Raw genomic sequence first — 22036 nt, 5'->3', positions numbered from 1 at the left:
TTAGAGCTGGGAGACACCCGAGAGCTTTTCTAGTCTAGGTCACACTATATGTTTGTGTTTTCACAGGGGAACTTTGGGAAATCTTGGAAGAAAGTAATTCCTGAATTGACTTTTGGGGTGGTAATGGTCCAAATCAGAAAGTACTCAGTATGGCTTCCTGTAGCCTTCAAGGACATGGCCAAGGTGGGATGTGGCACTGACCCTGAGGCTGAGGTGGGGGTACTGATGGACAGCTTTCATAATGATTTATTTTTGTCTTTGATCAAATGCTTTCAACCACAATATCATGACAAACTGGTGTGTTGAGCTTAGATGCAAGGTATACTGCAGGTAATACGTTACTAATAATTACAGCGCCACTGTTTGCAAATGCTTTCCCTCAAACAACTTGAAACTAAGAGGAAAGCTGCAAGTACAGTACAAAAAACATTTTTCCCTTTGAGAGTAAGTTGTCAACCTGATGTCTCATCATCCATTAATATTCTCATGTGTGTTTCCACAAACAAGGATGTTCTCTTAAATGACCTCAATACATCCTTAGATGACCTCAATACATCAGGAAATTAACACTGATAAAGTACTGGTGTTTAGTCCTCAGACCCTATCCAAGTTTTGCCAGATGTTCCAATAATTTCCTTAATAACAACAGGACTAGGTTTAGAATCAAATAGTGCTTTTAGTTGTCAACTCTCTTTAGTCTTATTCACTCTAGATCAATTCCTCAGTCTTTTTTGACTTTCATTACCTTGAGACTTTTAAAGTTTGCAATTATTTTATAGAAGGTCCATCAATTTGTTTTTGCATGATGCTTCCTCATAATTTGATTCAGATTATGCATCTTTGACAGAAATACCACAGATATGATGCTGAGTTTATCTCATTGTATCTGATTAGGTGGCATATAATTTCAATTTGCCTCATTATTATTATTATTATTATTATTATTTGCAACATTATTGATGTTGTTCACATTGATTACTTGATTTAAAGTGGTATCGGCATGCAGTGTTGCCTTTGTAATTAGTAAGCATTTTGTGAGCATATTTTGAAACTATGTAAATATTCCATAACTCATCAAAATATCAATTTATTATTTTATATTAGTGTGGATTCATCCTGTTTTTGCAGTGGGTTATAATCCATCACTATAATTATTTATTTTGATGCTCAAATCATCCCACATTTGGACACTATAAGCTGGCTTCTTCGATCTATTGACACATTCCCATTATTCTTGAAAATTTCCTTGCTTTCTGGCACAAAATTTTTACCAAGATAATTTAGTATTTTCCCAGCTCCAGCCATGGAATCAGGCTTTTTTCCCCCAAGGTGTCCTGATTTATTTTCATGAAGAATGTTATTTAGAAGCCAAGATCTCAGTGTTAGCTTATGTGTAGTATGTATACACATATATGTGATATATGATATATACACTATATGGAAAATCATGAGGTCACAACAGTGTTTCTAATTTAAATATAATGCCACAGATTCCACTCCAGTTTTTCCCTTTTCACATCTGCAACTCCTTTCTTTGACAGCGAGAAACCTGGTTCTACTTGTCCTTAGTATGCTGACTTATTTCATCAACGCCCCCGTTGCAACCAACATTCCGCTGTGGCTGCTGCTCCACGCCCTGCGAGATGGCCTCCTCACGCACTCCGGTCACACGCGAGCAAGGTCTGTCCTCAGTATGGACCTCTTTTTCATCCTGCTTAGGTCGGCCCCTCATTCTGAGCTACCATGTCCCCTCACCTCCCTGGATATGGACGCCTACCTTCCTGTGACTTACCTAATACCGTTGGGACTGAAGTTCCTTTCTGTTCAGGAACAGAGAGGAAGGAAAGGCAAGGGAAATGAGAGGAAGAATAGAAAGAGTTGTATACAAACCAAAAACAAACAACACAAAACAAAAACAAAAAAAACCCCAAAAAACACATAATAGCAAATTCTCTTTTACTCACTTATGTTCTAATGTATCTTCTTTTGCTACTCAAATGTCAGCTCCATGAGATAGAGCCTGTATCTATCTTATTTACCATTACACGCCCAGCACTTAGCATATTTTCTGACACAAAATAGGTATGCTTAAACTTTGTGAATAAAGGAATGAATAACGTGAGAAAAACAAAGAGCTTTATAGCTAGCATGTCAGGAAATGTATGTAACCTACAACCAAACTTATCCAAGCCTTGGCCTGACAGCTGGCTTTGTGTCATATCTAACACAGTGTATGGCACATAGTAGGTAGTCAATAAATTCAAGTGGATAGACCCAAGGAATTATTTGATACATACATTTCATCTGTTGTATGTGACACAGTTGGGGGGGGGGGATGCTGGGAACTGTGGTTCTTTAAATGATGAAACAGGTTTACAACATTTAAAAACCATACCAGGATGAATAAGCTCAGGGTTAATTTGAACAAAACAAACACTTAACAAAGTGTGTTAAATTAGTAAAGTGCAATTATCAGAGATAGAAATGGAGTTGGATAAATTCAGGCTAGTAAATCGGAGGAGGAAAACGAAATGGAATAATTTAAATACAGGGTAAGACTGACTGTGTGCAAACCCAGAAGGAAGAGATCTGTGGGTCCCAGCGGAGATACCACAGTAATGACAAAGGGAAGATGTTGAATGGGTTACTCTGATAACCTTAAGAATGGGTCCTCATTTCAAGTTTTAGTGACATGATTAACGTAAGTTGTTAACACAATTCACCAGCTTCGTTTACTTGTTACTGCGCCCCCTTCTTCCTAGGCAGTCGGAGTGCTTTCCAAACTAAAATGACCCAGTTGCCTCCCCCTTCAGGTAGATTGTGAAAAACAGGCCCTACACACTTTTAAGCTGAAATATTTAGACTTGTGTATCAGCCTAAAAGATGAATTCTTCATCCATTCAACAGGTGTTAACTGTCTACCCTGTGCAAGGTAGTGTCTTTCTTGGTTGTAGGAGGTACAGCGCTGACAGGGTGGATACAATCCCTACCCTCACGGTGCTTGTAGCCCAATAGGGGCCAGAGTTGAGGGGCATAGAGGAGGATAAAGGGGCAGATCACAGAGCCAAGACGTGTGACACAAAATGGGGACTTTGGTGTTTTAGAGCAATGAGTTAGTCCTTCAGACCACATGGTCACTGTTTCTGGTTGAAATGTGGTAATTCCACAAAACACACTTCCCCGAAGCAGGCATACATGATGTTTTTGTGTCCACCCTGTTCCCTGCCCTAGTGGGCAGGGTTATCGGGCAGTGAATACAATCCACTGCGTTCCATACAGCTCTGACCCAGGCCAGTCCATTTTATCTAGCTTGGCGCTACGTATGTGAGGCAAAGTTACAAACTCTTCAAAAATAAGATATATGAAGAATGGTTAAAATAATAGGATTATTCAACCGATAGAGGTTGCTAGTAATTTTAAATAATGGCTTTCAATGTGAGGCTATGAAACGTTTCTCTGGATTTGAGTCCAAAGGTGTTAGAAACAGTCAGGTCCCTAAAACAAAAAAGGAAGCATTATTTTCATTATTAGTAATATCATGTTGATGCTTTGCTGGAACAAACTTACAAACCGAACAATGTGCAATATCAGGGTTGGCAATACAAATAAGCCGAGAAGCCAAGATTCAAATTTCATTTTTAGTTTCTAAAGTATTTCCAAGTTGCGTATTTCCAAGTTTGGATGTCAGAGAAAGAACAAAGGTCCCCTGAGACCATATGCAGAGGAAGGACTGTAGACGCAGATCGACTAACACTGTGCTTCCTGCTTTTTATTTGATTCAATTCTTTGAAGAAAAAAAGAGATATAAGAATTGCTGATGCGCAGGCCAGCCCAATGCTAGCATACAGGGGCTTTGAGAGCTTCTCTAATTTTTTATCTCTCTGTGATTATGTGGTACTGTATAGAGCAAGGAAAACAGAACCTAGGCATGGGTTTCCAGTCCCACATCTACAATCTATCTCTGCCAATGAAAGCACTGTCCTTTGAACGTGAGATATAACCGATCAATTGACATTTATTTTCAACTTTTATTTTCAAGCCATTTATTTTCAAGCCACACCCTCAGCAAGGTATTTCCTCATAAAGTTGAGCTGGGTGAGAGACTGGAATAAGGGCTATAGCCCAAACTTGGGGGACAATAGGAGCTAATGGAGGTCACATGCTCACCCCCAGGACCTGATCTGAGCATTTTCATAGGCTGAGTGTTTTCCTTATAGAAAATAGGAGAATTTTGCTTCTTTTCTTTCCCATTCTTGTTGGTTCTTGTTTTCTGTGTGTCCTAATAACCATATATTTCATTTTCCACCCATCCAGACTCCTTGCTCCTCCCCATTGGGTCTGGAGAGAACTCATAAATGTCATTGTTCACAAAGCCACTCTCTATGCTCGCCAGAGTGACAAATCCGCTCTCAGATGGGTTCACAGCCATGTTGTCATAGTCACAAGACATGTCATCAGGAGTGGCTTCTCCCGAACAGACTCGGAATGAAATGTTTTTCAAGTCTGGCCGGGTCTCGGCTAAATCCGCTTCACTTTGTTTTCGTATCACATGGTAAACCTCTAGGTCCGGACTGTTTCCTCGATGAGAAGAGGGCCAAATGGTGTGCTGCTCCTTTGTGCTGGGGCCTGGCTGCTCTCGTTTCCTAGGATGAAACAAAACCAGGGCTGAGGATTTTAGACGAGGGGACTCAGACTGTCCCTGTGCCTCCTGGTCAGGCGGGAGGAAGCCATTCCGCAGTCACTATGCTGCTCTTCTCATTGACCTGAACTTACAGGTCAGGGCTTTGGGGTGGGGCGTGCTCACCAAACAGGAAAGTGTGGTTATGATCAAAGCCATTGTGTATCTATCATTCACTGCTGCCAGAGCATAGAGCAGAGGTGCTTATCCTGGGATTCCCCAGAGCCCCCAGAGGGTCCATGAATAGGATTGGATGGGGGGGGGGCGGGGGAATATCACGTTTAAAAACCCAGCTCTAAGTGAAATTTAGTGTGCCCTTCAATTCTGAATGTAGGCAACAAGCCAGAGTAGAATTAGTAATACCTTTGCCTTGATCACCAACAGAAATCATAGCTATTTCATCACGTCACATGTATGCCTTAACATATTTTACACTCATCTCTACTTCAATCCAATGTAGTTTATTTTGTGCATTAAAAAATATTGTTCTGGGCAGGAGGGCGTAGGCTTCACCAGCCTGCTATAGGGATCTGTGGCTCACACAAAAAGTTTAAAAACCTCTGAGATAGACTCCAGTGTCTGAGTCACAATTCCCAAATCCTGGCGAGATGCTAAATAGTAAGGAAGAGAAATCAAGAACCAACTGCAGAGTAAGCAGTTGGAAAATATATTTGTAACTTTTTGAAATGAATTCTATTTTCAGATTAAAAGGAATTACCTAATAAAAATGATCATAGAAAGGGCTAACATTTTTGAGTGCTGACTACATGCCTATTCTGCATGTATTAACTGCTTTAATTCTAATAATCCTATAAGGAAGTTGTTATTAAATGAAGTAGGTTCTACACCAGAATCTTACTAATTCGTCTTAAATTGGTCATCAAAGGGTATCAAATCTTAAATCGGACCTTAGTTTTCCTGTTGTAAAATGAGCACACCAGCCTTCTACTATGTATACCATGATGGTGGGGAATAAAAAGGTAGCTGAAAAGAGCTCTGGGCACCTCAAAAATGGTGGTACATGATCCATAAACAGAGAAGCCCTAGGTTACTTAGTGTAGCTATTTCGTAGCAATCTATAGTTATGTATACAATTGAAAGAAAATTCAATTAAAAGAGTTTGGCTATTTTATTTTGAATAAAGTGATTTAGTTTCAGATGTTTGCCAGAATGCCTTGGAACAATCATTTTTCCTATGGTTCACTATTCAGTCCTTCACTCACCCAACGAGAATTTTTGGAGTGAAAGCATACATTCGTGAGAGAACTTTGAGGAGTGCTGAGTGGACACACAGGAGGTGAATAACACAGTCTCACCCCTCAAGTCGTTTAAAATCTTCCACACACAAAAATGAAAGGATGTAAGATCATTCTCTTAATCACAACTAAACACAAACGCTTAGTATTTCTGAATGCTTTGCGCACGGCAGAGAATTTACTCTTATCTCTGCAGTGGTGGTTCTCTTGGAGCTGCCATGACTTTTAACAAAGTAAACAGGGCATTGTCCAAATCTTAAAGAGTTCAGAAGACACAAAAGTTTACGCGATGAAGGTGTTACTTGCCTTTTTCTATAGATCCAAACCGAACATACAACTGTGGTGACGACAAGGAGGAGAAGGGGAATGCTGGGGATTAGGATGTAGGCAAGATTCAAGGCAGCTTCTGAAAAGAAAAACACACGTTATCAGTATTAATGATGTTTTTGTGTGCTGCAAAACAGTCTTCCAAAAGCATAATCAACATAAAGTATTCCAAAGAGCATATTCCTGGAAGGAAAGGGATACGCAATTAATTACCCAGTTAGCAAAGTCTTCCAGTTTCAACAAATGAGCATTTTAAATAACCTGTTCCAATATCCTAAATGGTAGAGAAGAGAAATTTAAAATTTTGGGTCTCGTGCAAAATATCAAAAGGGCAGTTTTGTTTATTAAATTCTTTTTTCCAGAGGAAATAGATTCTCTCTTTTCTTGTCCTTCTTCTCCCTTAACAAAGGCTCTGCTTGGGCAGTGTGGATGTCTTTGACTCTAAGGTCAGAAATGGTAGTTCCCAAGGTGGGGAGGGGTGGGGGAAGCAAGCCAGAAGTCTTGCAAGAAGAAGCAAGCCAGAAGTCTTGGAGTTTTTACCAGGAAAGGAAGGTCACATGAAGAACATGAATCAGACTAGAAACTTCCCAACATTTCTGATTAAGACTAACTGCATCCAGTTGGGTGCATGAGCAGTGATTGTGGTGGATGCTTCGCAGTCTGCTTTCCTGATCTTTCCTGTCCTTTAAGTCTTAGAACCAGAGAATTTTTCCACAAGTGGCTTTGGGAGAAATCATGGATTGGGGACTGACCCCTTTTTTACTCCCACTGATCCAAGATTCCCGGCCATTCAGAGGCTGTTGCTTTGTTTTTCTGTGAGGCTGCAAACTTGACAACTATCAAAAAAACCCCAAAAACAAAAAACAAAAGACCAACAGAAGACCCCCAAAACAAAACCCACTTTACCACACTAGTAACAAAATAAAAGTGCCACCTCTGCCTAGCACTTCGTACTTTTATCAAAACATTTTCACATATTATTTCACATATTTCACATATTTGTTGTATTATAATGAATTTGATTGGCCTTTGCCCTTGGTTCCTGGGAGGGAGGCTTTAAATCTTTGAAAGTTATCAGATAATAGGAGTGACTGTTATTCATGAGCCCCTCAGACCACATCAGAGTTTATGCCGACAGAGATGTCTCAGGATGGAGGCTGGTGGGAAGGGAGTTCAATTACATGGCCAATGATCAAATCAAACATGTCTGTGTAATGATACCCCAATAAAACGTCTGCACACCAAAGCTCAATGGAGCTTTCTGGTTGGGGCACTCATCGATGATGTGTCAGGAGCATGAAAAAGCATCCTGATTCTACAGAGAGAGGACACAGAAGCTCCTCATTTGGGACCTTTCCAGACTTCATTTTATGTGTTTCATTTGGCTCGTCCTGATTTGTATCCTTTATAATGAAATGTAGTCATAACTATAGCATTTTCCTGAGTTCTCTGAGCTGTTCTCCCAAATTAATGAACCTGAGGGGGTTGTCGGCACCCCTTTGATTTATAGCCACTTAATCGGAAGTGTGGGTGGCCTGGGGACCCCCAGAACTTGTGGCTGATGTGTGAAATGAAGGCATTGTTATTGGGGTCTGAGCCCCTTAACCTGTAGTGTCTGCAATAACTTGGGGTGGTTACTGTCAGAATGTAATTGCAGTATTGCAATATCTTATTTCATTTTATGGACACAGTCTCTTAGGTAGGTGAGAAAAATATTACTTCTGTTATGCAAATCATTAAACTGAAGCACAGAGAAATTAAGTGTTTTTTTTTTGTTGTTTTTGTTATTGTTGTTGTTGTCCAGTGACAGAAACCCAGATTTCCCTCTTGAAACTCAAGATGAGAGTCGAGTTTGAAAGTCAATCAACACTCCAATTAATCATCTCATTTTTAAAAAGTCTTTTGTGATTTAACTTTTAAAATGTTTTTGCCCATTTTCTCTGTTTGTTTCACAAATGAATATTAATCCTAGATGTTATGCAATATAGCCTGGGTCTTTCTACTCTTATTTCTCTATGTCTATTTTCTCAGTCTCTGCCCTCTTCACCTCCCCATCACTTCTGGGTGGTTCCCAGGGCTCTGACTTCACACAGATTTTTCACCCCCTGTTTAGTCTAATCTCCCCAATATCTTAGGATAGCTTCATTTGCATATTTCTGATGAAATCTAACCTTTAATAGAATTTCTGCAAAGTCATAAATGCCATGTAGTGCCATTATTAAGTAGCTGTGGGAAAGAAGAAAATAGGGAATGCAACCATAGGTAATTTGTGATCAAGAGAGTGCCATTATCTATTTTTCCCAGGAGACTTCTGAATATACCTTTGTTTTCTTTAAATGTTTCTTTGGCCTCTTCTTTCTCTATCTCTTCTGGAAGTATAGGTATGGCTGGCTCTGTTCCTTCACCTGGAAACACACACATGGACTTGAGAACCTTGAGGAAGGCATCATAATCCAGATGTTCCCTGAGGTCCTACCATGTTCAAGGTGGGATGCCAAAAAGCAGTAGCAATGTGACCAGTGCCATTTATAAACATAGAAAAGTAAAGGGTAGAATCTGTTGGTGTAGAGGTTGAATTATCTTCATCTTTCTGGTGAGACTCTTGCTGCCAAGAATCATGTACTGGAATATCCAGCAAGCAGTTGACATCAAGGCACACAAAGTACTGAGGTGCTAAGGTGAAGAGCCAATGACTCACTTCTAGAACCATAAATTGTCAGTTTGTCTCACTTCTTGTTTAATTAGATCGAGTTCTTCCTTTAATATTGTCAATAATGATGAGTAACTTTCCAAACCAAATTTGCAACTATTTCTTTTCAACTTTGAAAAATAGACAACAGTAGAGAGTGAGATTACCATGGCTGGGTGAGGCATACATGGCTGACAATTCAGTTTGCGAACTTGTTGCAACGATGTTGCTGTTTTTGACATCAGAGGGGCTATTCGTTATGAATTTGAACCAACTGGACAAACAATTAACCAAGTTTACTATTTGGAAGTGCTGAAAACGCTGCATGAAAAAGTTAGATGACCTGAACTTTTCACCAACAATTCATAGCTCTTGCATCACGACAATTCACCAGCTCACACAGCACTGTCTGTGAGGGAGATTTTAGCCAGTAAACACATAACTGTGCTGGAACACCCTCTCTACTCATGTGATCTGGCTCCCAGTGATTTCTTTCTTTACCCGAAGATAAAGGAAATATTGAAAGGAAGACACTTTGATGACATTCAGGACATCAAGGGTAATATGATGACAGCTCTGATGGCCATTCCAGAAAAAGAATTCCAAAATTTCATTGAAGGGTGGACTAGGTGCTGGCATAGGTGCATAACTTCCCAAGGGGAGTACTTTAAAGGTGACCATAGTGATCAATGTAGCACTTTTTCTAGGATGAGTTCTCAAACTTAATTGTCAGGCCTCGTATACCTGTCCAAATGGTCTGGGTTAACACCAGTGGTTTTTCTGTTGAATAATCTGGTCTAAAGGAGATATGGTTCTAAACCTATGAAGAAGGGCTGCGAAATAGCCCAAATTAACGCAAATCTCAAAAGACAGGCTTACCTCCGGACCCCGTAGAAGGAGCTGTTGATTTCTCTGTTGTAGAAAGAAACAAAAATGAAGATAGTAGTTAACTTTCCATGCCATCTGAATGAAATTGTCCCGATCATGGCATCCATTTATTTGCTCATTCAGTCATCCAATAAACTATCTTAGTGTTACTTGATGCCAGAAATGGGGTTAGTAAGTCAAAAGAATCACTTGTGCACAAAAACTAGCCTTCCCCTAGCTTTGCTTGGGCACTTTTTTCTTTTTTAAAAGTATTTTGAAACTTTCAAATATGGGAATTTCCAAACATACACAAAATAGAGAGACTGGTATAATGAACCTCTATGTACCGTCACTTAGCGTCAACTCTTATCAACATGTGGCTAACATAGTTTCAGCAATAATCCCTACTTCTCCCCAACTACACTGAGGTCTGGATTATTTTAAAGCAACCCAAGACATTTTAACAATTCCTGCTGGGGATGTTTTAGAAAGCAACAAACATGAATCTCCAAGCAGTGGAAATGCTTGAGGGGCTAAATAGATCACTGACCAGCCCCAAGGCAAAGACTGGTGATCTAGAATCCTGAGTCACTTTAAATATTTCAGAGCCTTGGGAAAGTCAGGTTGCACAGACAACTTACGTCAAATGTTTTCACTTTTGGCTGGGAGTGTGTCAACCTCTTATATTGGCAGTCACTCTCTTATGCTAATCAGATGCTCTGGGATTCATAGGGATGGGGTTCTTAAGGGCAAGATTTTAGAATTCATAGTCCTAAGGCCAGGATTTCAAATCTATTCAAGAGAAAACTCAATCATCTTCTCACAAGTGTGTGAATTTGTAGAGGTGATGCAAATCCATTAATTTATTTAAAAAACACTTATATAGAGCATGCTATATAATGGAAACATCATTATGTTCTGTGTTATAAAAATAAACACAATTTATCCTGATAACAGCCTTTTGAGTTAGGTCCTGATTTTGTACACTAGGAAACGGCGGTACAAGGAGATTAAATAACTTGTCCAAATCTCGCAGGGGGATTTGAAGAAAATATTCAAATAAAAGTTCAAATCACAAGGAGACAAACTCTGTGCTAGGTAGTGGAGATTCAATAGCAAATAAGAAATGGTCCCATCCCTCTAAGGCTCTTATCAGTTTGGCCATAAAATATGGAAACGCAGGACAATATTAATAAATATTGATTTTGTGCTATTATGTTACAATGTACAGTATACTCAATTGCATATATGATCTATTCATTTTCCTGTTTCTCCATGGTTCTATTCATTGGGAAACATTTCGGTAAACAGCACATGAACGCATCATTTCCTTCAGCCCTGCAGTGCACCTGCAATAGGTTGCCTCTGATGACCTGTCTCTGATTTTCACCGTGTCCACCTGTGCCGTTAGCATATCCCAGATGTAATCAAGTGTTCAGGTCTGGCTAGCACGCCACCTACTTTTTGTGGTCATGGTTGTCAAATCTAGTTTTTGATGTTATTCAACGGGGTCTCTTGCCAGTCTGGCATAATGGATGGTGTGACATCTTGTTGGAACCACACTGGATGAACTTCCCTCAGCCCACCAAGTGGCAGGATTAATTGGCGAAGCACGTACGTTTCCAGACCTCATGCCAACCCTATAGTGAAGGGGACAAACTTGTAAACAGCAAGCTTGTACACTGGCAGTTAAAGTACCGTGTGTGTGTGTGTGTGTGTGTGTGTGTGTGTGTGTGGTTAGGATCCTCATAGAAGGAACACCTAACCTAGTTTTGAGGGGCCCTTGAATGTTTCCCAGAAGAAATTATTTTTTTAAAATCTTATTTTGAAGTAATTTCAGATTTATGAAAATTTGCAAGAATAGTATAAAGAATTCCTATGTATCTTCCACCCAAATGTTCTCATTTTATCATATTTCATTTATTTAATTATTCTCTTTATGTATCTATCTATATTTATCTCTCTCTATATTTTTATTTATGTCTACATAGAGCCACATATATGTATAAAAACATATACAGACACATGCATAAGTTTTTTCTTGAGAGTAAGTTGTAGACATGGTTACACTTTACTCTTAAGTACTTCAATGTGTATTTTACTGGCAACCTTGTGGTTGAGAGCCCACTGGCCCATGTGGGAATCGAACCGGCAGCCCCTGGAGCTAGGAGCACGGAGCTCCAACCGCCTGAGCCAGGGCCGGCCCTTCAATGTGTATTTTAGAAGGTGGGGGTGGGAAGCATTCTCTTACATCACCACAGTACAGTGATCAAAACTAAGAAATCGGCATTGATATCCTATTATCTAACCTACAGATCTTATTTAAATTCTCCCAATTTTCCTAATGCTCTTTATAAGTCATCATCATCATCATCATCATCATCCAGAATCCAACCCACAATCACCTGTTGCACTCAGTTGTTATGAAAGAAGGTGATGTTTAACCTGCGCCTGAAAGGTGAGACTGAGTTGACGAGAAAGAAGAGGTTTTCAAGCACAGGAAACAGCACTTAAGAACTCTTGGGGAACTTCACAGAGTGCAGAGAAGGTGGGATGGGGAAAGGGGTGGTGAGAAATGAGGCTGGAGGCAGGCAAGGGTCTGATCACAGATCTCTTTATGGCAGGCTAAGGTGTGCGAACTTAGCCTGAGGATGGGGGGCCACATAAAAGCAAGGTGTTAGTTTTTTCTATGTGCTAATCTCCCTCTGCCAGATCTATTCTAGTTGTTCTCTGTGTCCTGGGAAGCTGACCTCTATGGATTGTGTCATTGGGGCTCCCTTGTCCTTTGGCTTCTGATTGGTCTTAACCAAAGGGAGGCAGAGGTAGGAGATCAGAAAGCAGGAGGATAGAGAGGTTCCGGTATTTATGGCCCAGGTCCCCTTCTCACTTCACTGTACTTTGACAGTAGCTGCATTGTATGGTTATAGCCCCTTTTTAGGTGGCTCCTCTTTCATGACTCCAAGCTTTCTGTGGGTTCTGCTAAAGCCATTCTCTCCCCTCACTCCTTTAGGCCTATGGGTAGTAACAGCTTCAATCATAGCTGGTACCCGGGCACTTCTCTTGCTCTTTGCCCATACTTCTGCAAATATCCTTTTACTATACTCTCCTCTGACATCTTTTACTATACTCTCTTTACTATACTCTCCTCTGACATTAAACCCTGACATCTTTTTCCTGCCAGGACTCAGTCTAATATAGGTAAAAGCAAAAGTAATGAAGAATATGATTAAAAAAAACAACCAACCAACCAAACAAACAAAAAACTGAACTAGGTTCAGAATCCAAAAAAAGAAAGGCTATGAAAACAACTGTCATAATCTCACATTTTAAAAAATGTTTAAAAAGTACAAAATTTAAAATTATGGCACTAATAGAATATAATGAACCAAAGTGATGGGAAGCCAGTGTGTAACAAATGTCTTGCTTTCATTGCTCTGAAAGGTAACCTAGTAAGCCAGCCTCCGTCTTTGCAATCTCCCTGCCTAAGACAGCTCTGTGTAGTGGAGAGGCCCAAGTCTCTGGAGAAAAGAATTCATTCGAGGGGGGTGAAAAGGGAGGAAAGAAACCTTTTAGCAGCAAAAATTTCAGCAAAAGCATAGTCCAATTCAAACAATATTTAAATGATAGAATTATTTAATCACCAATTGGATATAACTAACAAGTCATTCTACTCCGGTCAGGAAAGGATGCAGAATTAGAGCCAAGAAGTTGGCTTCACGGAGATGAGAAACTTCAGGGACAGATCAAAAATTACTTCAAGTTTAGATCATAGTCAGTTATAATGGAGGAATTTGGGAGACTCTAGTAGAATGAGACTACAGTCTTGTAGCCCAAATCCTTAACAGATCTATAAGCAAATGCCAGTTGAATTTGCAAGGCATACATAGAAGGTGGCCTGGGAGTTTGAGCCTGATCATCAAAGTGTCTGCTCTCTGCCCAGTCTCAGTGAAACTGGTGTATTTTATCATCGACCTTCTCTGGTTTCCTTAAAGCCCCAGAAATTATTCTGTTTCCTTAAAGCCCCAGAAAATAATCTCATATGGCTGTTAGAAGACTTTCAGGAACAATGGCCAGCTTCCTTTCATATTTCTTCTTGATTCCAAGTTCCTACAGCCAACCTCACATGTGGAAAGAATAAGAATTTGTAATCGTACACTTAGAGGGCTTTTTGTTTCCTGAAGTTCTCATAATTCTTGCTTTATCATATATAAATCAGCCCCTTTCTTTTCTTTATCCCTTCTCTTAGCATCTGATACCCTTCCACTTTGCTAGAATTACTCTTCAATGAGAAAGTGTTATTACATTTCCCCTTGTAAGAATTCCCAATTCTTTAACACTGCTGGCATTTGCAGCAAGCTTTCTTAGAGACTACTTAACAAATTCTTGGAACTAGCAGTTGCTTGAGAAATGAGAGAGGAAGTTGAGAATTCAGCCACATAACTTGAGAGAGGATTCATTACCATCGGAATATTTGCAAATGAAATTATTCTTCATGTTGCATCGGTCATCATTCCACTGGAACATGTAGGGGCCCCCGATACCAGTGGGTGCTGAAGGCTGATGGTACATGACCACGCAGACCTCACTGCCACAGGAAGGTTCATCCACATACCAGTTCCTGTAGGAAAGGAGTCAACAATAGAGGTAACTGGAGAAGGTACCACAGGACTTCAAAGCCTTTAATTTCCTATAAAATTCCACTGTGCCATGAACTTAAGATTCTACTTCAGAACACAATACACAGAAAGAGAGGAATAGAAGTACTGCCAGTAAGTAGAATCACACGCTTTCTAATATGGACATCACAGTCAATCATCTGACATTTACCTCAAACTCTTTGCAGGGAGGAATATATTACTATATGATTTCTGCAAAGTAATTATGAGAAAAAGCAGTTAGCAGTGCCAGTCTGGACAATATTACCCCTTTCTTGCTTTTTGATAACTAGGTTTGTTTTTCTATTTTTAGAAATTGATGCACTGAGAAGAGGCATGATTTAACCTCACCCAGAGCTTGCCCTGCTACCCATCTCCCCATTTTTAATTGGCTATAACTACCTTCCCAGCCCTGGGAAGCAGATGGAAAATTCAAGCATCTGAGCAAGACTTTCCAAAATATAGAGGCTGTCAAAGCAGGTGAGGGGGTGGAGACAAGAGCAGGGGGCCCACAAAGTCTTTTGCAGTTGTTTCCACTTTGTCAGGCTCATGAGCCCTTCTGTAAACCTCCACTGTTAGATTTCTTGTCTTTGTCTCACTAACTCCTGGATGGATGCGTTAGTAGCCTCAGCTCCACTATCCAGTGGTACTTGGAATTAAATGATGCTACCACTCAGTTGGATATGTGGGTGTTACTTAAGGCTTTGGACTCCATAGAGAGTCTATGTGCTGTGAGCACCCACCACATGCGTTGACCCAGTGCTGGGCTCTCTAGTCTGCCTGGTTACCCACCTGAGCTGTTTCCTTCTAGCGCTCAGATCTTATCTGATGCTCAGATTATTAGCTGGGCCCTGCTGCTCTGCCTAACTCTTGTCAGAGCCCCCCTTAGGAGACAGCTAAGAGATAGGTCTCCTGATAGCACCCCATTATGGCTCTGTTTGAGTGCTGTGTTGCTGTCCACTAAAACAAAGATCCTTCCCTCTACCCTCTGGGTTGAATATGCCTGGACAACAACTGAGTTTGAAAAGCTGCTGGGACACTATGCCTGGATAGCTGGGGGCCCTGGCTGAGGCTGGGCTCTGCGCCTCATTAGTTACCTCCAGGCCATTTCACAACCACATTGGTGGGCCTCCTACCCTGACTTGCCCGTTTTCCTTCCCACGGGCCTTATGCCTTCATGCTATTTCATTTCACAGGTGATGGAATGGATGGAATATTAAACCTGGCACCTAGTTTCTGGACTTGAGCCAGCTTTCAGGCTCAGAACTCACAGATGGAAGGAGAGACTAAGTTCTTGGGAGGGAGGACCGTGCAGACGCACATGGTAATGATTTCTCCTATTCTCCCAAAGGGACCCAGGACCGCTTATTTAAATAACCATACACTGGGGGAAGAGGAATGCCCAAATATTATAAGGACTGTTGGACACAGGGTATAAGTTAGCATTGATGCCCAAAGTCTTGAAGTGTCATCAAGGCTACCCATTGGAGTGGGCACCTATGGAGGCCAGGTATTAAGTGGAGTTCTGGCCCGGGACCAGCTCACCATGGAACCCGCCTAGTGGTAATTCCCCAGTCCCCAAATATACAAATTGAAAGCCTATGTGGAAAGAGTTAAAATAGTGGAGGTGATCAAGTGGAAGCCTCTGAAACTGCATTCTTCCCCACCTTCTCCAAAGCAACATCTTATCCAGGGGAAGATGACAGAAAGTAGTGCCACCCCTAAAGATCTAGAGAATGCAAGGGTGGTATTCCTCCTCATATCTCTATTTAATTCACTAGTCTGGCTCCTGGAAAAAGAAAGGCAGATCCTGAAGGATGATACTGGAGTAGCATAAACTCAACCAAGTAGAAGTCTCAGTGGTAGCTGTGAGCACCCTAGCTTTTTGCTAGAGCAGGTTAACATGCCCTCAGTACTTAGTACGTAGATTGGGTGAACACTTTCTTTTCAATCAGTATCAGAAAAACAATCAGAAATAGCCTGCATTCACTTGGAATGGACGACAGTATACATTTATGGTCTTGCCCCAGGACTATACTAATTTTCCTACCCTATGTCAGAATATGGTGTGAGGAGACCTGGGCTGCCTACACATCTTGCAGAAAATCACACTCGTCCACTATCTTGTGGACATCATGCTAATTTAGTCAGATGGACAAGAAGTAGCTAGTACATTGGAGGCCTTAGTAAGTAAGACTCATGTGCTGCAAGGGTTGGAGATAAATCCTGTGAAAATTCAGGGGCCTGCCATTTCATGAAAATGTGTACATGTCTAGTGATTTAGGGAATGCAGAGCATCCCTTATGGATAAAAGGGATTTCATGCAATAACTTGAAGAAGGAAGCATAGCACCTAGTAAACCTATTTGGGTTTTAGAGGCAGCATATTTCACACCTGGAAATATTGCTGTGGCCCATATACCAGCTGACACAAAATGGGGTCCAGAGCAGGAAAGGACTCTGAAGCAGGCCTCGGCTGTGGTGCAAGTTGTTTGCCACTTGGGCCATAGGATCAAGTCGACTATTAGAAGTATCAGTGGTGGGGAAAATAATGTCTCTCATATAGAATTTGTGACAAGCCCCAGTGAGAGAATCACAATACAGACACCTACGATCCTGCAGTAAGGCCATGTCATCTGTAACTGAGAAAGATCGCCCTTTGTAAAACAACTCCTGGCTTACTACGAGGCAAGGAGCACCAAGAGACCATGCAATCCAATTTGCCCATCGTGAGTGAGGTACAGTCAGACACACCTAGTCATAGGTTGGGCAGGCCTGGGGTCAGTCCATTGTAAGATGAGAGAGGTATGTACAGGACCAAAGAGCACTGTGTGAGTGGGCAGAGCAGATGGCCATGACATCTCCCACTGTAGTACCAGAGCCCCTCTCTCAGCTTACACCTACAGCTGCATAAGGGAATCCCTTACAACCAGAAGATAGACGCAGCCTGAGCTTGCTTTGTGGTAGGTCAGGCAAGTATGGGAGTACAACTCCAAATGGACCACAGCTGCAATATAGCCCCACTCAGAGGTGGCCTTGAAAGACCAAGTGGTAAGGGGACATTCTCCCAATGGCCAGAGCTTGGTTAGTGCACCTAATTAACCTCTTTGTATGGGAAGAGTAGTTATTGGAGGTGAGAATGTAGAAAGACTCAGGAGTAGGGCAGAGAGCTTGGCCGGCTGATCAGCAGAAAAAAATCTTTCTTAAAGGAGAAAGAGTGGAAGATTGGAGACAAGGAGCCATTGGATAGAGAGATGTGAATAGATAAGGCAGTAGGCATAAAGTATGAGACTCTCTCACATATTAAAGCCCACCAGAAAGCATCTAGTGAGAGGCCTTAAAGCAATCAGGGAGACAAGATGGCTCAGAGAGTTGATGTCAACCAGCCTATTATCAGCCTCGTGAGTCCTCCTCTTCCTCACTGACCTGGCAGTGATGCAGGCTGCCTCCTTTTTGAGTTGTGTCAAGTGAGTTAGCTGCTGTGGGTTCCACATACTCACCTGAATGTTGATGTGCTGCCATCGATCCAAGCGTAAAGATCCTGGCAGGCTGTGCCATTGCTTTGTTTCTCCTCACGCCTCCTGAGCCCAATCCAGAAATCACCATCAGATGCCAGGAGGTTTTCAATGAACTTTTCTATCAGTCTCTGTTCATCTTCAGACTCGATGCTGACTAGCTGGCCCCCATCCCTCCGGCAGGCTGCTCTGGCTTCCTCAAAGTTCAGTCTTCGAGAAGCATCATGGAAGTAAATGACTTTATAACAAGGCCTTTTTGTCCCTCCCCGACAGACCAGCTGCCCTAGAGAAAAAGGAAGCCAATATATTTCAGTGTCTCCTCAGATATACCAGGGCAGGGGTGCTTAGAAGCCTGTGAATGAAGCCATCCCTGGGCAAGAATTCTGATTACTCACCAGTGGACTGTTACAATGTCACTTAGGGTTCTCTGAACAAATTAATACCCCTTCCAACCTGGAGATGCGTGAGTTAAACTATACTGTGTAGGGACTCCATGTTTTGTTTGTTCCATTCTAAATTCTTGAAAAGCAGACATTTTTTACTATCCTTTAAAAGAGAGGTAGAGGAAGGCATACAAATCAGGTGACAGTGTGGCTAAAAGTGAGTTAGCTCTGTTTGGTTATTCTTTCAGGTAAGAGAGCCATTCTGAAGTTGGGTGTGGGCTTCTCTACCCTGGAGCCCTCTGCCTATGTGGCAGAGAATTCACCCAGTCTGTGGTATAAGCAGAAACTATGAGCATCAGATCCGTGGGCTTTTCTGCTACTGGTCAGCTAAGGTTTACCGAACTCTCAGTATGTGCCATGAGCTATGCTATGGGCTTTTACATTTACACCCATTCTTTATCTCACTGAACTCTCATAGTAATGCCCTGATGTAGGTATTGTTTATGCCCCATTTTATAGATGAGAAAACTGAGGCTTAGGAAAATTAAGTAATTTGGCTAAGGTCACTCAGCAGCATTGCCCGAGTCAGAACACAGATCTAATAACAAAGTCGTGCCGGTAACCACTGAACTATATTGCCCATTTCCCAGTCCACCCCAGGCTCGGGTTGCTCTGGAGCCCATGCAACGTGTCTCATCTGATTGACACCTGAGGGCAGAAGACCATTTCAAATAGATGGGATTCTACTGAGGTGCAAATAAATTGTTCACTGGTACACACCTGGCTTGTGTCTGGGTGCCTGGAGCCTTGCTGCACCTGAAACATTAGCCTCATTATTCCTTTGTTTAATCACATGTACTGAATGTACACTGTGCCTGGCACTGTGCTAGGTGCTGGAAATACAGAAATCAATGCCAGTTCCTAGCCCACAGGAGCAGACAGCATGTGTTTCTGGATCCAGATGTACAAAGTGAAAACCAAATGGCAACAAGGGGAATCCCTTGCATTGGAGAGCCCAATCGTAGGCTGTGGGTGTGAATTGCTGCCATAGAGCAAGGGATAAAGGATTTTGGTTTGGGAACCTCTTCCCAGCCCTCATGGAATGTTCTCATTTTCCTATCTTGTTTTGCAGCGGTGCAGTGAGCCAGATAGCATTCATTATTTTCAGTGCTAAATGAGAACAGAGCACTTTCAAATAATCCAGAAAGCTCCTGTGATTTCTTATTTTCTGTTTTTTCTTTCATCGCTTTGGTAAAGAAATTCTCAATAAGCAACAAGTTATAAGAGGTTTGCATCTTGTTCCTCGGTCTGTCATTCTGCTATTGCTAAGTGGAGAAATTAATATGACTGGTCCACCAGGAAAATAGGAGGCCTCAAAAGCGGGACATTCTCACTAAAGAAGTGTGTCCAGAGAGACTGCGACCACCCGCCCAAGAGTCTGTGGCTGGGCTGCTGTCTACGGAGTAGGCTGGGTCAGCCCAGCTCCTACGAGTGCTTAGAGGTGGCTCCAAATGAGGCAGCAACAAATGAATGAGTCCCAGGAACCCTCATCTCCGCCACCAGCAAAACATAAACTGGAGTTAAATTTACTGGCAGGCCCCGCTTTCCCACCGTGGGATTACCAAGGGAAAACCTGAGACCGTAAAGGAGTTTCCTGTGTGGGTCCAGCCTGGTCATACATCCCAAGTCAGCTGGTGAGTGCCAGAGCTGGAAGGAGGCCCAGGGCCACATCTGGTTCCCCTGCCTTCAGGAAGTGTCTTTCTCTTCTCGTTTGCAGGAAGGGGAAGGGCGGGAGGGCCTTCTGCCCCCACGGCCACGGACAGAATCCATGCGGCCCTAACCCAGGCAGCCTAACTCAGTTACCCTCCGCTTCTGCTGCCCCGCACCCCACTCTATCCTGAAACCAGCTTTAGATTCTTTTACTCAGCAGCGGAAGCATGGATCAGCGAGTGCAGGTTTTCATTCTCCATCCCTTTCCGCGAGCCTGCCGCCTGCGAGGCGGACCTGAGAAAGGAGCACGGACATTTTCTCCCCGACATGCAGAACGAATGGAAGAGGCAAGAGGCCAAAGCACTGTACCTCCTCTGAGGTCCAAGTCCGAGGCTGCAGTGACACGACAAGAGGAAGGAAGCAGAGAGTCATCTCCCGGAGTCAGGCGGGGCACGTCCCGCGCTAACTAGGTTACTTTCTCGATCTCTAAGCGCTCATATTGCAGGCGCTGCATGCAGCCATCCTCCCCACAGAGGCGACCGGGAGTAACGGGCTGGGTTCCCACGGCACCTTCGATCCAGAATCCCTACTACGCCCTCCGTCTCCAGGGCGCAGGACAAGGGACTTGGTGAACCCGCCCTGCGCTGGGGTCGCGGTTTTGCTTCGCCGCCCAGTGGAGCGGGCGGAGGGGGAGCCTACTGGGCAGATCTACTCACTGTCCTACCCAGCCTACGTCTCCCGACTTCCCGTAACCCTGGGCTGGGACAGCACTTCGAGCTATGCAGGATGTACAGGGAACCCGCGCGGGTCTCATTCGCGGGGAGTTTGCTCCTTTAGAAGAGGGGACGCCGGAGGGCTGTCTACTAGCAGGGTGGGGGCGCCCCTCTCTCCGCCGACTACCAGAGAAAAGGCGCGGCATCCCTGAAACCGGTCAGCAGCAGCTGGGGTGCAGTGGGTGAATCAGCCGAGCCGGTCGGGGAACCAGCCTCCGCCCCAGCGCGCGCACTCACCACTTTGCAGACGACCAGTCGCGCCCCCAGGCTCCGCCAGCAGCGCGGCCAGCAGCACGGCCTGCAGCGCAGCTCCCAGCTGCATGGCTCGGCTCTACTGCGCCCTCGGACACACGGGCGCTACCCCGGTGGAGTCGGCGGACAGGCAGCGGCATGCACCACAACTGCAAAGACGGCAGCAACATCTCGGGAGGACCGACGGGCCCGGCACCCGGAGGAGGCGGGGAGGGCGCGGAGCCAGCCTGTCGCCCCTCCGCCCCCTGGGACGTCACTGCGGAGAGGGTAGCCCCTCGGGCTGCCCCGCCCCCGATAGCCTACTCCTGCAAGCAAGGCGCCAGACACCCAACCCGCGGTAGGGGAGCGAGCAGAGGAGGGGAGCCAGCTTCCCGCCCCACTCCGAGCTTTCCAGGGAGCTCCTGCCTTTGCCCAGAGCGCAGGGCCCGGGAAAACCCCAGCTGGCTTCTCTAAAATCTGAGGAAGAGAGCACTGTGGCTAAAAACAGGACCTCATCTCAGCCGCACTCCTGGGGGCATAGCCAGAGTCCCCCAGCCCTCTAGGCTCTGCAGTGTGGGCCAAAGGCAGAGGCTGAGGCTGGGTAGGGTGCGGTCCAGGCGCTCAGTTCTACCCCTGAGTAAGGACTGCTGCTGAGAAATGAGATGCTGAGGTAGGCAATATGCCTACTGGCCAGGCAAGTTGTGGGACAGCTCCGATAGCGTCCAGAGAAGGAGACTAAGTTGGAGTTCTGGCTGAGAGGACAGTAGCCCCACCAGAAGCCAAAGGGTGACCCTGAAATCAGCAAGGAAGTAATACTGTACTACTTTTTGCGGGGCACACGTTAGGAGGTGGGGGTGATTGTTCAGCCTTGGACTTGTGATTAGAAGCGAAATGAATCACCGCCCTTTTCCTCCTCCCCAAATAGTGATCCCAGTTCTTCTGGGAAAGCTTTC

The 22036-nt window shown here is 43.5% G+C and overlaps 1 protein-coding gene across 2 annotated transcripts; it reads right to left on the bottom strand.

Moving 5' to 3' along the window:
• Positions 1 to 3522: 3522 nt before the first annotated feature.
• On the bottom strand, positions 3523 to 21433 carry LAYN (layilin). 2 transcript variants are annotated; one of them, XM_081062292.1, is made up of 8 exons: positions 21090 to 21359; positions 20449 to 20472; positions 17972 to 18269; positions 14278 to 14435; positions 9830 to 9862; positions 8583 to 8666; positions 6241 to 6340; positions 3523 to 4643 (listed from the first exon to the last, which is right to left on the bottom strand). In XM_081062292.1, the coding sequence occupies exons 1-8, from the start codon at positions 21172 to 21174 to the stop codon at positions 4280 to 4282; spliced, it is 1146 nt and encodes a 381-aa protein (XP_080918418.1). In that variant the 5' UTR covers positions 21175 to 21359; the 3' UTR covers positions 3523 to 4279. The 2 variants fall into 2 exon arrangements, with proteins under 2 accessions (XP_080918418.1, XP_080918419.1); XM_081062293.1 differs by lacking the exon at positions 20449 to 20472 and having other exon boundaries at positions 3530 to 4643; positions 21090 to 21433.
• Positions 21434 to 22036: the final 603 nt, after the last annotated feature.

The sequence above is a fragment of the Rhinolophus hipposideros genome (assembly GCF_964194185.1).
Source record: "Rhinolophus hipposideros genome assembly, chromosome: 10".
Lineage (NCBI taxonomy): Eukaryota > Metazoa > Chordata > Mammalia > Chiroptera > Rhinolophidae > Rhinolophus > Rhinolophus hipposideros.
This window is presented reverse-complemented; position numbering and strand designations above follow the sequence as displayed.